General features: G+C 41.1%; 1 protein-coding gene across 8 annotated transcripts in view; it reads left to right on the top strand.

Moving 5' to 3' along the window:
- Positions 1 to 1971: 1971 nt before the first annotated feature.
- Positions 1972 to 17812, top strand: part of LOC148823956 (C-Jun-amino-terminal kinase-interacting protein 4-like) — a 77952-nt gene continuing 62111 nt past the window's right edge. For 7 of the 8 annotated variants that reach the window (XM_088926622.1, XM_088926620.1, XM_088926625.1 and 4 more), the window contains exon 1: positions 1979 to 2527. In XM_088926622.1, coding sequence (XP_088782748.1) covers positions 2228 to 2527 — 300 coding nt within the window. In that variant the 5' untranslated portion in view covers positions 1979 to 2227. Of the gene's footprint in view, positions 2528 to 17812 lie in introns of all 8 variants that reach the window. The other variant, XM_088926624.1, reaches the window with a different exon arrangement.

The following is a 17812-nucleotide window of genomic DNA, read 5'->3' as shown; positions in this document are numbered from 1 at the left end:
GCCACCGTACTACCTGAGGGGGGGAGTCTGTTGTCGTTGCTTCAATGGAGCGCACCTGTTCTGCAGGCACCCAAAGACATATCACGAGTTGAACGGAATTATGACACTTCTGTTTTTTATTTGACATCCTTTAAAGAGCGATTGTATCCAAAGGAATGTAGCTAGATAGACCTCAGGCAGTTTTTTTTACTTGCACTGAACAAAAGCCCATTGATGTTACGAATTGACCGAGCTAAAAGAAATCGTACAACATCTGGGGCGCACCTGCTCGGTACATGTGGAGCGATCGAAAGAAGAGAAGACTCCGACACAGTTTTAAGCAAGCAGAGACCTTGTGATGGAGGCAGTGAATTTACACATGCACGCCGAATACGCTGTATCCCGTATGTGGTGTACATAGCTTTTGCGTTAAAAATTTGAAAACCTAATGTTTACGGTTCGCCCCCCAAACTAAAATGACCGCATTTCATTCACACGCAACGTACGAGTTATGTGTGTGTTGTACATTTTGAAATCGTAACACTGTTTTACAAGATAAATACATTTCTTTAGTTCTCTCATCCTGAGTCGATCACGAATTTACAATACCATTCGCCCCATCTTACTGTCAAGTCCTGCTTACCAAAGCGGGCAACAGATTTTCCAAAGAGGAATTCTGACATGGGAACATTAGTTTTTAAATGTGCACACATTTATTTCAACCAGCTTTTTTACCTTGCAACTTCCAATACAACACGAACTCTTATAACATACTACATATACTTTAACCGTGAAAGTTGAAATACAGCTGCTGTTGTACCATTAAATACATACATACATCAGTAACAAGAACAATAATTAAGCTCGGAACTTTCGACATTTTGCGGCGCACAAAAACGTACCTCTCTAAGCCAACAGATTGCTTTATCGTTCGGTCCAACTGGAGGTCGATTAACTTCTGCTTTGATAGGGACACCTCTGTGTAAACCACTTTTGTGTGCGCGCGTTTTAATTGAAGACTGAGAGCAGTGCGTCTTTTCAGCACTTTGTAAAACAGCAGGAGTGTCAGGAAAACATATTTCAAGAGCTGGCTATTGGGATAGTTTGAAATATTAAAACAGAACCACGGTAAATTAAAAAGTCTGTTTTTTATATTTTTGTTTTGGTCGTGGTAATACCAACGTCGCAAGGAACAAGTACGAACTGCTTAAACAAGCAGCAAAATCTGAGACCCAGCAGAGGGCGCTGTTTTGTAACATCAAATCAGACTCGGCTTTACCTAAAGCAGGTGAGTTGTTAAAAGTCTTATGTGCCAGGTAGACAGCACTAATATTTATTTTTAAAATGCAATGCATTAAATATGATATTGCACATGTTCGTTGGGCATGACATACCAACTTTCAACAATTGAAAAACAAGCACTAATCGCATATGTAGCACCATATACAGATTCACAAACCTGAGATACAACTAAATTAAACATTTTGGCGTCAGATTCCACCTTGTTCTAATATTTAATAATCCAACAGACTTCTTCACTTTCTGCTTTCGTATAATATACCACCTCCATTCATCTGAGGGATATATTCTAATCAGAAGTGCAGACATTCGATAAGTTCTTTACTAGTTTAATTAGTTCCTCCAGTGGGTTCTAAATGGGCTATTTCTTTTGAGTTTTACTTATGTTTGTCTTAAAACACATAATGCAAGACTTTACCTAGTTAATAACGAACAAGTCGAATGGTTCACTGCATTTGAATGAATAAAAACGAATACAGTACTTGGAAGACAATTAAGAAGTGAACGCACAAAAAGATAATTCGATACACTCTATTCTGTTTGAATATTTCAAAAATATTAATTTCACGACTCGTGCAAAATGAAACTACTAATTAATTAACGACACCCAGGCGTAATATTTAAAGAAACGAAAATTGCAGCGCAATATTCCAGCCCTTCCAGTCGCAAATCCCAGCCCCGGTTTTAGAATGTGACGTCATCACGTGACGGTCTGGTCAACAACTCAGCTGCACAGGGAGCTGGAGGAGCGGCAGCCAAATAAAACACAAGACATCGCTCCCTTAAAGGGAGGGACTGCAACTTGCCCGGATTCTTTTATTTTTTTTATTATTTTTAATTTTTTTTAAAGAAGTCCGGCATCTACACAACGTTGAGGAACAGATAAATTCGTACAAGATAACAAGAGGTGGAGGGCTGCACCGCATCGGAAAGAGAGAGAGAGAAGAAAATGGAGTTAGAGGACGGAGTTGTATACCAGGACGACCCGGGGACGGCGGCAATGATGTCGGAACGGGTGTCGGGCCTGGCCAGCTCCATCTACCGCGAGTTCGAGAGGCTCATCGGCAAGTACGACGAGGACGTGGTGAAGGAGCTGATGCCGCTGGTGGTGGCCGTGCTGGAGAACCTGGACTCCGTCTTCGCCGAGAATCAGGAGCACGAAGTGGAGCTGGAGCTGCTGAAGGAGGACAACGAGCAGCTGATCACTCAGTACGAGAGGGAGAAGGCGCTGAGGAAGCACGCCGAGGAGGTGAGGGGGATTGAGAAGGGGCGGGGGTGATCTGTCCCCGCTAGGCCGTTGACATTATTCATCATATTCCTGCACCGACCCAGTGCCAACCGCCAGCCGCCTCTGGGCCACACACGGTGTACAACACCCCAGGCGTTACCGTGCGCGCATCAGGGCATGAGCGATCTGCACTGCACGGTGCGTCCAGAGACCCGGCTAACTGTTACCCTACTTCCACACCACCCTTAATCATCGTGCCGTGGCATCGCCCGATGGCACTTTCCTTCTGTCAGCTGCCATAATTCATAATTCAGCTGCCATAATTCATAACCCAGCCCACCCCGAAAAAGTAAGTTCGGACGTGCCTTGGGTTTTCCAGAAAACAACTGCACTGCCGTTCAGAGTAAAGGCTTCACATTCCGCAGGTCCCTTTCCAGGCAGTTCCTGTGCCCCTGTATAGATGGTGGCAGAAGCATCGGATTGTTGAACCGGTGACGGGGGAAGTTGACAAGGTTGCGCGCACATTTGCCTTGTTAGGGACCTCCTTGTAGGTTTGGAGGTTGTTGGTGTAGCTGCGGGACTAGATCGTTATTCGTTTATCCGTTTCCGAAGAGAGAGTGGCCTGCTATTTTTAAAGCACAGAGGAAGAAATGGAGAGGGAGGTGCTGTAGTGTATTTTCCTGTAGTAAAATTCCTGGATATACTTATCCATTTTGCATCCCTTTATCTGTCAAGTTCAGTGAGTGCTTTGAAGGTACAAGCTGGCAGTCATTCACAAACGGATCCCACAGGTGTGCTGGTGTATCAAGCATTTGAGTGGTTCCTCTATCATTATTTTGTAAGAACTGAGATTAGGCACTATTGGGGTACTGAGTTTTCTTGTTTTGTTTTTAATGATATTACTTTCTTGTTAATTTCATCACAGGAAGTCTATAACATCCTTTCCCCTAGTCTGCATTTATTCTTGTTTGCTTAACATGGACCATAAGTGTAGAAGATAAAGTATGTGCACATGAGTTGTCATTACACTAAAAGTTTCAAGTTTTATGTTTTATTTATGGTATTGTGTGAAGAGCAGTACATTTAATTTGGTTAAAATAAGCAATTATTCAGTGTTTTAAGTTTAGACTTAGTCTTTAATGAATGAGTTCATGCTATGAAATGGTTTGAGATACTCTGTCAGGGTTTGGGTGTTCACATTGAAATATATAGTGAGTTGTGTAGAAAAACTTAATGATTTTTAGATTTCTACCCGTGTTAAACTTTTTGTTTTTGTTTAATTTTGTTCCAGTGTTATTTTTACAGTTTTTCTAATGGGAATATTTTGCTAATGCCAGCGGGTTGTGGATCTGCATTGCTGGTTTGGCAGTTCACAGGAACTTATTTTCAGAAATATTTGCCCTGCATGACCATTTGCTAAGAGTCCCCTTGTATTTGTGCAAACTATTTGATTTGACATCAATCATTCTTCATATCACTGATGCAGAAAAATGCAGTACTTGTGCCATTTAACAGCTGCAAGGGCCGTTCTGAAGAGGCCCTACCTGAACTGAGTCACTTGCATGCACCAGCCTAATCTAACTAGCCTATTTTTATCTTCAAGTTATGAAGTTAAGGTGGTATATCCATAATCAACGAAACTTCATTAAAAGTTTGTTTTTTTTTCCAGAAGTAAATTGCTAAAGGGAAACAACTTGTACAATGAAGACGTCACAGTGGCAGTGAGACAACAGATCTCAGAGGCTAATCAAGTTAGAACCAGGTTACTACTGGACTGGGTGACCTCTAAGGAAAGCCAGGTTTGCTGTTGTACAGGTGGATCAGTAATTTGCTCTCTTCCCACTGGAACAAAATGTCACCATGCTAGGACATTGGTTTGGACAGCTCCTAGTGCTATAGGCAGGGCCTTCCTTCAGAAGAGATATTAACTCAAGCTCCTGACTATATAGGCATTAAAAGATCACATGGCATTGCTCATAAGACCTGAGTGTGACCTGGTTAATGTCTCTGGAGTTGCACAATTTGCCATCCTTAATTTCCCTCTGAATTCAATTGATTACCAGTTTCTCTATTCTGCACCTTATCTGCTCTATAGGGTTACTGATGGAGAATTTTGCACTTGGGTATTTTAGGATTGCCTTTATCACAGCCCGTATGAGAATCTGTTGCTTTATTCCCTGCTTTATCCTTCATGAATGCTGTAGAACCGTATGGCTGTGCAGTGCAACTCTGTGGATGCCAGCCCTTGCCAATTCAACTAAATCTCAAAAGCCACAATCACACAGCCACCCCACAGCTTCTTCTATACTCATAAATGATGCATAATGGCAGTAGCAGTAGAAACTTGCATACACAGTTCTGTATTTTGATTACTAACAAACAACATTACCAAGGAGAATGGGGATCATTGCATGTTTCATGCACTTGTCATTTTTAGACCAATCAGAGGCAGATGGGAGATCTTGTGCTTATTGGTTGCCCTGTGGGAACCAGCATTCCATCTGAATCAAGGCAGTTAGTTTCCAGCCTGTACTGGTTTTGGCTTTGCTACAAGTGGCACATGGGCTTTAGTAATCGCAGTAGTGCAAATGCCCTGGATTGGTTTTCTCTTTTGCATTTTCTATAGGTTTTATGTCCTAGGAAGTGAAAGTGCATGTTATTCTGAGAATGTTAGAAGAAAGTCTGTAATTCCCACCAATTAAGCCTCGGGAGTTTTAAGAGCTTGGTCACCCCTGTCTAGGCTCATTATGGAGCAGTGCAGTTTCTCAGAGCTCCTAGTACATTTTGAAATTGTTTAAGCATCTGTGTCCATAGGTGCTGATGTATTATTATGCTATGTAAGGTAGCTGGTGCTTTGCTGAGTGGATCCCTGGATGAGGAGAAGACTGTCGTTGACAGACAGGTCATCTCCTTTCACATTGCTTTCCAGGGATGGGGACAGTGAAGCCAAGCTGTCAGATTTCATACTGTGAAGTCTAGCAGGTATCCAGTAAGCTGCAGAAATCCAGGTTATGTGGCATGTTGAGGTTTACCTGTATGTGCAGTGCTTGGCTAGATTCATACACCCCAGTGTGACTCCAGAGAGATGCTGTGTGTGGCTTTGCACTGCCCTGAAGGTTTGGCTTTAGGATACATTTCATATTATTTAACAGCCTGAATCAATGTGGCTCCCCCATATCTTAAAATAATACATAAATAAAAAGGACAGAGAACAGTTTTGACACTAGGTCTTCTCGACATTTAATTAGATTATAAAACAGGCTGAATCCTTTGCTTAGGGAGCTATTAGCTTTTTTTTCAGTTATTGAGCAAATTTGTTGTCTAATTTGACAGGTTTAGATTTCTGTGACATTGAATAAGCATTAATTGATGCAAAAAGATGCCCTTTTCCAGAAGAAAATGCTTGATTAACCTTACGCTATAGTTTTAGCAGAATAAGAACACTGCATCTTGATAAAAGCTGGTAGGTACTATTTTTGGTGGACTGAATAGTTTTGGATTGAGATGACAGTTTGATTCATTACTTCCTTCAATATTCCACTCATACTTTCCATAATTTCATCTGCCCAGTGTATCCCTTGTGCCTCAAGCCTGGTATGAAGCGAAAATTCTGACTAAATTAAGAAAGAAGCTTTATGATTTTGCCAGCAGTTATTAGTACAGCATGGAGCAATTATTTGCTTATTCCTGGGGTAGGGCTGGACTGAGGCTGTGACCTCTACAGTTATAGAACCAAGACTTGACAGACTGCGTGGACTCCTGAACACAGCGAGAAGAGTCCCTGATCAAATACTTTGCTTTTTAGCTTGCATGGTGGTTTTCATGATATTGCACAATTTCTTGATTACGAATACCCAAACTCAGAAATCAAAATTAAAACTCTGTCCAGTTAGTCCCTTTATAACCCCTCCCAGCAAATGCAGAAACCAAGAAATCAAATAGCGTATCAAATAATCGACATGCAGCTTTATTAATAATGCTCGTTGATGTCCGAGTCTTTCTGGCAAACGTGATGAGTTTTATTTTATGTGTTCTGATCTAGACATAGATGGACACTAGTGGTGCAATCACTTAGTGTAATTAGGTTCACCAATTCAGCAGTTTTCATTCCTGGCCTGATTAAATTTTAACCGGACACTTTGAACAAAGCTGATCAGGCTCCTTCATGTGGGTATGTGTGGTTTTACAGCTGCAAGCATGGCTGCTGGGGAAAAAAAAAGATTCTGTCAGAGCATTTCAGTTACATTTATAAAACTGCAAAGATAAGCAAATGGCAAAACTTAAATGACATCCACTCATCTGCATGTCAGAAAGCAGTGAGTTCTGACATTTTCACTAACCTGCTAGGAATGCTTTTGGCATTGTCTTTTTTACCTGAAATGCTCTTCAAGTTGCATATGTATGTTTTTTTTAACTTGGTTAAAATTGGAAAAAGACCTTGAGGATTTGGATGTGATGTATTTTAAAATATTTCTTCTTCTGCCATATTTGTTTTGTCTAGTTTGAAGAAATTGCTTACTAAAGTTATCAAAGTAGAAAATGTGGGCTTGGAGGGCTAAAACAAACATCTTAACACAAATAGTTGTTAGGGTCTGGAACAAACTGTCTTGCAGTGCTATCTTTCCGAGTTGTTTCCCTGGTATCTTTCATGAAATGGCCAGAAAAAATCCTCAGATCAATATGGTACAGGCAACGGAATGAGGGAAATAGGCCATGCAGCCCTTGCTTCACGTGTACAACTCTGACAACCTTTCCAGCAAAAGTAGCTTCTGGAAAATTGGAAAAAAAATCAATTTAAAATAACTCATTAATTGAGAATAGTGTTTCCCCACTGCGGTTTATGCGTCTAAGTGGCATTATGGCTCAGCTCAAAGTTCAGGTGTAGTTGCTGCAAACTCAAAGAGATAAGCTTTGCAAAGCAGTTGTGCTGCAGCAGGCTGTAAAGTGTCTTCACAAATGGCTAGGCCTCTTGGTTCTGTGTTGTTGCCTTGACAACACGTGATGAGTGTCTCAGTATTGTGGTTTCGATGTCCAGTTCCTGAGGCCGTTTTGCCTTGCTTTGTGACTGTGCTCCCCCTCTCTGGTGATGTTAAAACATGAGATGATGATGTAATGGTTCAGTGACACATCACCACTATCTTCCCAGCCAGCAGACAGCTGGGGAGAGCTGCCAGCTGCACAGTTACACTTAGTCATTTTCTTGGATTTTATCTGCTGAGTTGGAAGGCTATGGAGTTTATTCGCAATGCTGATCTGCTTTTCTTCTTGGCATAAACTGGTTAGGAAGTGATTTTGGACACGCCCAAGTTAACCTCTTCCCTAGCATCCACTCCAGTTATTATACATGCGTTGTAATCACTGTCATATGGGTTTTGTAGTTACATGGACAGCCTTAGAAGAAGAAGACAATGTTTTTCAGTTCACTTTAAATTGTTCAGTAACAGTACTCAGTCTCTTTTTTTGGCTTCTTTTAAGTTCTCAAAAACAAAACATGAGAGGATGGTTAGTAATTAAGTTTTAGGCCTGCTTTCCTTTACAGGCCTCTTACTGAGTAATAAGAAATCTTTTTTCAGAAGGAAGAAATATTAGTACCTTGAAGATCAAATCAATTATTGTTTTTCCACTCAGGGGAGGGGGGAGAAAACACTTTTTAGTTAGAAGATGACAGTATTTTATGCATACAGAAAAAAAGCACAAAAGCTTCTACCATTTGGTAAATTGATTATGAAAGAATAATTTAAGTGATTGTTTGCTGTGAAGGAGTTAGTGGCTGCTGGTGGTATTCAGACAAGGACGTGTTTCTAAACTGAACTTTTTAACATCAAATTGGCTTTATTCCTGTCCCAAAACCTGGGGATTTATATCTGAATTTCTGGACTGCAATTACAGAATGCTATAAACAATGAGATTTTTTTTCTTTCAGTGCTAATTAATATGCAAGGTGTGCTTTTATGAAGATGTATCTTGAGAGGCACTTTTTAATGGTGACGTTCTTCAGCATTGATAGTTCAACCTAATGAGCGGGTTACAGTTTAGGACCAAAGTGCTGTATTAGAAATCTGCTCTAGTTTATTCTTGTTGATTTTTTTTTTTATTGGCGCAAAACCTCAAGACAGCAGTTTTTTCAGTGAGAAAGTCCACTTTGCAACATACAAATTTTAATTGGGGGGGGGGGGGGAGTCCTTATGTAAATAATCTGCCTAGTTGTAGAGCTTGGGGTTTCATAGATGCAACCAGAGAGAATTTGATTCTGAGGGTATTGAAGTAGTTTAAAAGTGCCTTTAAATGCCGTTTTTAAGTTTAAGAATAATCCATAAGAAACAAGGACTGGGTTATTCTTGAAACTGTCACGTCCTTCACAGATGTGCATGTTTGTGTGTGCAGTGATGTTACATGGTTCCGCTTTTTCTAGCAACTCTTAGCAGTTTGGTCATTTGTGGTATAAGACAACTTCCAGTCATATTCTTAACTGGTTACTACAGCGTGCTTTCCCACTGCAGGACTTCTGAAGAAAGCATGTTCCCTGAAAGCATTCGTGGGAGACTTGTGGGAATGACGCAGAAAACGAAGGCTTGACGAGACCCTTGAGCTTGGATGTAAGCTCTGAAACGAAGAGGGCGTCGTTTCAAATTTCGATAGTTGTTGTGCCATGTTGTCTTTGCGTCTGTCATTGCCATGGGTTGAAAGGGTCTGTGTTACCGGGGAGCGCAGCCGCACTTCATTCTCTGCTTTCCACAGCCTGTAAAAGCCAAGACAGAACTCTCATTTTCAGGACGGCCGTCTTTGTTGGGGGATTCTTTACAGGGACGAGGAAGTAAACCAGTCTCTGTGGTTACACAAAAAGTATAAACCCTTAACTGGGGAAAGAGGTTCAGTAAGGTCTGCAGCACAATGAATGCGGGCCTTACAGATGGCATCATTCAGGTGGCTATTAAGTTACTGTGAAGAAACTCAGTACAAGGATCCTATTACTACACTTCTTCGTTAATTTCCTGCTGTTTTACAATAGCTTGGTGTAATCAACAAATGGTAAATGTTTTCTAAAGAAAATAGCACATGATCTCCAACGCTTTGTGGCTACACTTCTCCCCACAGTTAATGCTGTTTACACAACTCTCCTGGGGAGTTAGAGATCATCTCCTACTGACCACTGTTGTCAACTGTGCTATACGTGTTACGGAGCATAACTGCATTAAGGCACATGTCCAAAAATGCAAATCAGCCATGCAATAGTGATAAAATACATTATTCTTTGTGTATACATTGTACAAAAGTCAACTACAATACTAATTTCCACTTTAATATGTCCTGCATTGCTGAATTTATAGCATGCAGAAACCATGTGTTTTGTGTAATACAGCTTTCAGAGGTGCAACACAATTTCCTTTCAGGATTCTTATTAGGTCTCCGAGAGACTTTTCAGTGATTTAATTTTATCACTATTGCTGCAGTAGATTTATTGATTGGGATAGCTGAAACAATCATTGGGTTTTTTGGCAGGGTATTTCAGGAAAATGTGCTTTACAGCTCAGTGGGCTGTGGTGTTAAGCAGTATTATAACCCTGTGGGGTACTTGAATGAAGTCGACCCTCCTCCGGTCAGGCATAAAGAGATTTCAAAGCTTCAACCTGCCTGGCCCTTGAAAGTCTTTTTGTGGAGCACACTGCAGCCCACAAAATAGCAGTCTTGGCAGCCTGCGGCAGTCAGGACAGCGAGAATGACTGAGGGGAGAGGGCGCAGAGGTAGAGACAGGGTGAGACTGTCCAGGCTGTGCATATATTTGATTCCTGAGAAGCTCAGCACAGGAAAGGGGATCTTTGGCCTCTCTGAAGGCAAATTCTAAGAATCAGACTGTGAATCTTTTTGCTGCTGTCATCATGTATAATAATCTCCTTATTCCCTTCTGAAAAAGAGCTGTTGTTTTTTAGCATAGTGAAATAGCACTGTAAACAATCTTGGATACTCATCATCCACCGGCATTTCTTTTCCATAAGTTTAAAAGCTTGGATTTGGAGAACAGTTTTGATCTTTTTTTTTAAACGTCTTTTTTTATGTTTGAGGGTCATAACCTTAAGCTGGGTGGAAGGATTCAAGTCCCCTTTTCATGCACAAAAAAAGCATGCTGTTAACTCTTCTGATTGTTTACCAGCCTTTTTATTTGAGACATAAGCATTTAAGGGTGCGGGTTTTTAGACTTTTTCAGCCAGATATATTTAGTACTGGAAATTCCTTTTCATTCATTTGCTGACTAATGTTTTAATGCAGCAATTAAAAGCAGTCTTCTTTTTTTCCCTCTTCTCCATTTCCGTCAATTGTACATTTTCTGCAGCCACCAGACTCGCAGGAGGACAATCCTCAGCTAGGTTTCTTTTCCTGCTGCTGCTGTCCTTCTCTGTAAAGCCTTTTGACAGCAGTGTCTTTCCAATCCCCTCCCTCTTGGTGACCAAGCTGTCTGACCATGCGTGGTGTTACTCTGGTCAGTTGATATGGTCATGCAGCTACACCATAGCACTCTCACTTTTCTGAATTTGGGGCCAGACAGATATCAAATTTTAAACACTGCAGAAGCTGTGACTGTGCTCTTACCTTTAGAATTACTTTCCTTCAGGTCTGGCACCTGTTCCCAGATCATATGACGGAAATAGGATTTCTCTTACTAATTTAACAGTCTCATCACCGTACAGGTCCCATTTGCTGATTAGCTGTATGCGGCCATTGCCCAGCTTTTCCTACTGGGAACACCAGACCATATCAGGAACTGAATTGTGCTTCAGCCTCTGCTGCTCCTGTCCGCCCAGGCAGCCTTGGCATAATCTGTATTGGATCTTGCACCTGAAAACCTGATCATTTTGCTGAGGTGAAAAGTGCTAATGATAGTTTTCTTTAAAATGGGAGTTCACGCTTTGTGTTATCTTTATACTTCTGGATTAGAATCACCCATTGTTAGTAAAATGGGCCTACAACTAGAACCCCCATGCAAGCAAGAAAGAGACAGAGTATTTGTGCATGTCCCGTGACTGTGGCTTTGTTTTGGAATGATGGCCCAGTGTGAACAGCAGAGCTTGGCTATCGAAAAGAGTGGGCGGCACAGTCCCTAGGGATTGTGTTGTCAGACCACAAATCTGCTCAGCTGCAGGGTGTTGAGGGAAGGCAGCTGAGGATACCCTTGGCCATCATTGAACCTACCCCAAACCCCGGAAACTCCCAGCCAGTTAAAGGCATGGCTCAGATCTGAACCGTCTTCGGACTCTGGGGCCCAGCCTGCAATGTGAACGGTTAAAGTCCTCGGGTACCCCCTGTATTTCAGTTCTGATCAAGCTGCTGGGTTACATACTGAGCACGAGGATTCCAGGTTCTGGGATGTGTGCCTGTGATCTGGTACAGGGTAAGGATCCTTGCCAGCTGAGTCTTGAGGTCCCTTGTAGAAAGCAGCCCTTCTTCTGAAGGGGGATTTCTCTAGTTAGGCTTAGTTTTATAAATTAATGGTTTTACGCCTGAACTTATTTTTATCCCCTTTACCTGATTTTAAGTGGCTAATTCTTCCATTTAAAGAAACCTAAAACATTCTGCATCAAAACTCTTGCGTTGTGGGCTACTTATCTTGTGAGATTGAAAATAAATAGCTGCCAGGAAGGGATGTTTTTTCTGATTTCTTCTTTGGTGTGTGTGATTTCTTGCTACATCTTTAGCAATGTTTTTTTTTATCATTGACAGGCAGATTTGTTCAGAGATCCCCAGTGTTAATTCAGATTATGGCACCATAATAGGAGATGCACAATGACACACATTTTTAAAATAGCCATGAAACTCAAGCGGCTAAATGATGCATCCATTTCCTCTTCCTGTTCCCCTTATATGTTCACACAAACTCAGATTTGTAGCTGGGGCTCAGTATGACATAGCTGACAGATTAGTAGTCATCTTGAAGACTTGAATTAAATCACGGTTCATAAAATTAAAATTTGAATTTAATGGAATTTCTAGAAAAATAAGGATGTTGACAATCTAAATTAACTTTGTTAGAAGATCGGACTATGGACATTGTTTTACTGCGACGTATTGCTCCTAAATGTAAATGTCTAGATTGGTTGCTTATAAAGTCACGTACTCAGTAGTTCTTGGTATTGACTTTTAAGGCTTTAAATAATCTGGCTTCATCATACATCTCTGAACTCCTCCAAATTAATACTCCCTCCTGTAAGCTCTATTCAGCTCTGATCCTTTGCTCGCTGTACCTAGGACTAAATCTCCGGCTTTTGGTGACTGCTCCATTCTCATGGAATGCCTTTCCTCCGGCTCTTCGAGAGACAAATACTTTGACTCTCTTCAAATATAAATTCAAAACTCGCCTTTTTAGTATGGTTTATGTCTGATTGTATTATAGTTTGTCTTTCTTTATCAGTAAATAGAGTGTCCTTGAGTTTGGAAAGGCACTACATAAATAAAAGCGATGATGATTATTATTGCTACTATTAATAATATCACTGTCATTGGGCAGAACATGCTTGAGCATTTGATTAGGCAATTTTTTTCTTGCTTTTCTACAGGCCGCACCAGTTTGTCCAGTAGTGTCTGTCTCTTGGTACATACCTCTCAGTGTTTAAATCATTTTCTGATGAGATGCTTTAATGAAACATTTGGCTTATCTAGGGATATATTAAATAAGAAAAACCCCAACATTTCAGTTAGTTTCCTCTGCTGTATTCACTGCATGATTGCATGAACATGCTTTTTGCTTCTCCCTGCCAGTATTTAGGTATTTTTTTCAGTGTAGAAAAGTGTTGGATGGATAGATCTAGAAACCTTTTTTTTCTCTTTCTGGGCTACCAGCAGCAATTATGACCTATACCCCCAACATTATGCAGCAGACATTTCACTGCAGAAATGTTCCACTGTGATCTGCCTGAAGAGTTAACAAGTAGGTTTTGGTGGCACTACTGTGTTGAAATCAAAAGCAATGTTTCTATTGGGTTAAAAGATGTATTCACAAGCCTGCTTGTTTAGTGTTGTAGGACTGCACACATCACTGGAAGGTTTGTTGCCTTGTTCTGAATTGCAGAATACGGCGCTGCACATACCTGGATAATTTATCTATTTTGTGGTGTAAAACATCCAATTTACAAGTTACCATGTATATTTTACGTTTATTACGCGTTTAAATGCACTTATCAAAGCTGATTCTTTCTAACCCTGAAATATTAAAATAGTATTGCAGTTCCCCTTTAAATAAAGCTCTCCTCCCAGACACTGTTTCAAGTCGGTCTCCATTTTTTCTTTGGCAGTGCTGTGTTTATGTTCTCATTCCCTGATGACATGACTTTCATTTTCAACTGGAAATGCGCTGAGGAATGAGGAAGCCCGAATAAAATAACTTTTCGCTGAGATCCTGCTGTACTATGGAGCTGAAGGAATTTGTGAGGAAGTCCCTGCCCATTGTCTAAGGAAAGAGCAGAAACTGGGCTCTCCTGGATTGAAATTGGTACATATCTCCCCTGTGCTGAAAGAACTGGCATACTTAACTGTGGCTATTCTAAATAATGTGCTTTAGAAAGCATTTGTCCCAGAAGTTCTGTAGAACTACTGAAGTTAGTCCTTTGTGTTTTTGCCAGCTGGAATGTGAGCCCGAGTAGTAGTAGGAGGCTGAGAATGCTCTTCTGCTCAATGTTTTGATCCTGTGCTGTTTCGTGACCTCTTACTAATCAACAGAAAGCATATCTGATTTAAACCTTCTGTCTACTAATGTTCACGCTGAAAGCTTCAAAATTCCTCTTCGCGAAACTGCTGCCTGGACAGGACTCTAAACAAATAAGACAGTGGCTTTGCCAGGGGCTGACCGCTGCTAAGCTGAGCGCCCAAATAAAATTGAGTAGCTAGCGTCCGTAGGCCTTAATGCCAAGGGAACAATCGGTCTTGGAAGCTGGATTGCTTTCAGGTCACATGAGGCTTTGTTCCTGTGAGCGAGCCAGAGGCCTTCCACGCTGCTTCCCTTGCTGTTTGTGTTTGTGTCTGTGGAAATCGAAAACCTCCTCAGAAACCACACTCGCGTTTCTCGTCTCTTTTAGCTTGTGATATTGGCCTCTGCCCTTTCAGCTTCAGCTTGGCCTTCGGTAAAACTACTCATTCCTCACAGCAGGGCAGATACATGTAAAATGTGGGGCAAAACTAAAGTAACACGATGTCGCTTAATGGAAGCACATAGTCTCGCTCACTAAAGCAGTTTAGTATATTGCATTCGTGGAGTATTCACAGGGATGTGACAGGATGTAAAAAAGATTTTAAGAAGAGACTAAACATTAGCAAGCAGTTCTTAATATTAAGAGGGGCTCCTCTGCACTTTACTGCTCCCATATGCTACTGTATTTAGAATTGCATTCGTGTGCTATTTGTTGGAATTTTTTGTGTTGTGAAGTTGAAGTTTCCACACTTTAAAAAAAGGTGGGAAGCTGAGAGAAGGCACCCTCAGATTTTGGGGCTTGGAAAGGAATGAATGAGACATTATTCTTGACCTGACCTGAGGATATTTTTCCACCCCATCCCACCTTTGACCCCATTCCCATCTCTTACACATTAAGTCCTTTCCAAAGAAATGAGCGGAGTAAAAAAAAAAAGGAGTGAAGACTTGAAGCTGCACCTGAAACCAGAGTTGCTGACGTTTGCTCTTTTCTCTCACTTCACAGAGCCAGTTTGAGCGAGATGCCACACTGCCCTGTTTACAGCTTAGAAACATTATTTTTTTATCCTTGCATAGCAACAGTGTCAAGACAGTTGGTGTTAACTAACATTGCATATATTTACCAGCTTGTGGTGATTTCTAAGGGATTATTGAGGTGGAAAAAGCTTTATTTTGTGAAAATTGGGTCTCATGAAGTGTTTGTGCAATTTTTTAAATTAAAAGCATAGTGCAATCTTCAACCTGTGTCTTTGTAAATGGGGCTCAAACTTAAGGATGTGATTGTCACAACTGTGGCAGAAACCATTAATTGGCACTTTTGCTCTTTAAATGATGTATTCATACACTGTTTTGTTGTCTACTGAGGTAATCTGCTAATTTAGTGTTTGGTAAATTCAGTACCACAATTTACCTGTGAAATTTACATCTTTTTTTTTTAATCTTGGCACTGATGCTCCTTACATGTGATATCACATGACATGCTGGGCTTCATAGCTGGGCCCGTAGGATATGCTGTGTGATCAGCTGCATGCATAGACTAGTGTTTCTAGTCCACTGCTGAGGGATGCGTAAAGAGGCTTGTCACCGTCTTGTCATGCGAGTTGCAGTGCTATCCCATAGTGCTTGAAGTTCCTTCTTCCATAGTAGCTGCCAGGATCTGTGGCAACGCTGCTGTAGGACTGTGTGGCCACAGTAATGGCACAACAGTCTGGACAGTTGTAATGTTGTACTAATAATTACTCATTAATAATTATACTCCTGCATTAATCAGATTGAAACCTTATACCATGGATATACCTCCCTCGATCCATTTTCTAACTTCTTTATCCTTTTCAGGGGCACAGGGGAACCTAGCAAACAATGGGCACAAGGCAGGATACACCCTGGGTGGGGCGCTAGTTCAGCGCAGGGCACACACACACACACACTCACTCCCAGAAGCCAGTTGTATTTTGCCTGTGGGAAGAAATTGGAGCACTTTGAGAACTCCATGCAGACAGCACCCCATTGAACCCACGGCCCCAGTGCTGTGAAGCAGCAGTGCCAACCACTGCACCACTATGCCACTCTTGTAATTACCTAATATATTTCAAAAGCCTTTTCCGTCTGTGCACGTTTAAGGTAGAAAAGAGTATGAATAATGTTGGATTGAGCGTTCGGTGTGTGGTTGAAGTTCATGAAAGTTAACGCAGTTCGGCTTCTAGTAATTTTGTCCTTTTACCATTAAATGCAGAAGTTGACAGTTCTGTGGTCTATTTTTAGGTATTCTGAAACAACCAGCCTCAGCTGAAATTTCCCTTCACCTGGGTTGTTATGTGAGCGCACTTCTCCCTCAGGCCAGCTTCCCCTGGGCCGTTCCTCCATTGCAGAGAGCGTTGTTCTTGGTTAACAAAGGCACTCTTTATGTTGTTGCTGTGCATGTGGAGATACAGCCACCAATACAGTACCCAGGCCACGGATACAATATTTTTGTTATTCATGTGGTATCACCCTTGAATCATGCCTTCTTTTCTCCAGAGGGCTGTTCTCCCTCCAAGCCCCACATGACCTCTGTAAACACTGAAACAATACCTGCGCTTATTTTCCGCCCAAAAAAAATGCTTGGAAACCCACTAAAAAGCTAGTTATGTAATGATTTTTTTGGGCTTCTGTGTATGAAAGAATGAGTCCTTTCTGAATGTGCTTTGGGAGCCAAGAATTATTTCTGCAGATGCCTTTATATAATTTTTGTGTGCTGCTCAGTCACAATAAAACATTTTATTTTTGCGGGGACATTTGCTGTAGCTGACTTAAAACCTAGTGTGTGATTTCAGTCATTATAAGCTACAATTTATTTTTTAGATTCACCTGAAATTATGAAGGTGACTTACCTGTACTGTCAGATTTTCAGTATGTGTTTATCCCTTGTGCGTCGATGGTTGTCCTTAGATAATGGATGAGTAGTTTGCTGCTGTAATTTGAATTCTTCCTAGACTATTGCACAGTTGAAGGAACAGGTGTCTCTGTTCCATCCTGTATCAAATGTGAGTCAATTCACAGGAACAGCTTAACTACTACTTGATAAGATGATCAGGTGTATATTTAGAAGAGGCGTTGCTGTTAAAAAATGACTTAAATGAAACAGTTCATTACATTTAATAAATTAGTGAATTTTGTTTCAGATGTAGATTGAAAATGTGCAAGTGCAAGGCTGTAGATTTGTGTTTGAAGCAAAATGGCTGTGTTGTGTGTAAGAATCCCAGCATCATTAGCACTAACCCTGTACTTTGCCTAGGACAGCTATGGTAGCTAATACTGGGCCTCAATAAATAGCAAAAATACTAATGAGAGAGTGCATGAGCTTCATTGTATTTTGATTGAAAGCTCTTTCACATTGCATTGACTTTCTCATGATGACCTCCATTGAAACAGAGGAAGTGAGTGGAGACAGGAGTTTCCAGGAAAAAAGCCCTTCCTCTCTTTTTTTTGTCCTCTGTAGACACGTGCATAGGAGTAGATTTTTTTTGTACAGCCACCCTGTATGACTGTATGAACTCTTGTGAGGGAGAGTCAAATCCTGCACTTGCTTAATGCATCTTGTCTGTGAAAAGAACAGAATTGTAAGGGAGGTGTTGGCAAATGGAATCATTCTTTGC

The sequence above is a fragment of the Atractosteus spatula genome, chromosome 11 (assembly GCF_055471065.1).
Source record: "Atractosteus spatula isolate fAtrSpa1 chromosome 11, fAtrSpa1.hap1, whole genome shotgun sequence".
Lineage (NCBI taxonomy): Eukaryota > Metazoa > Chordata > Actinopteri > Semionotiformes > Lepisosteidae > Atractosteus > Atractosteus spatula.
This window is presented reverse-complemented; position numbering and strand designations above follow the sequence as displayed.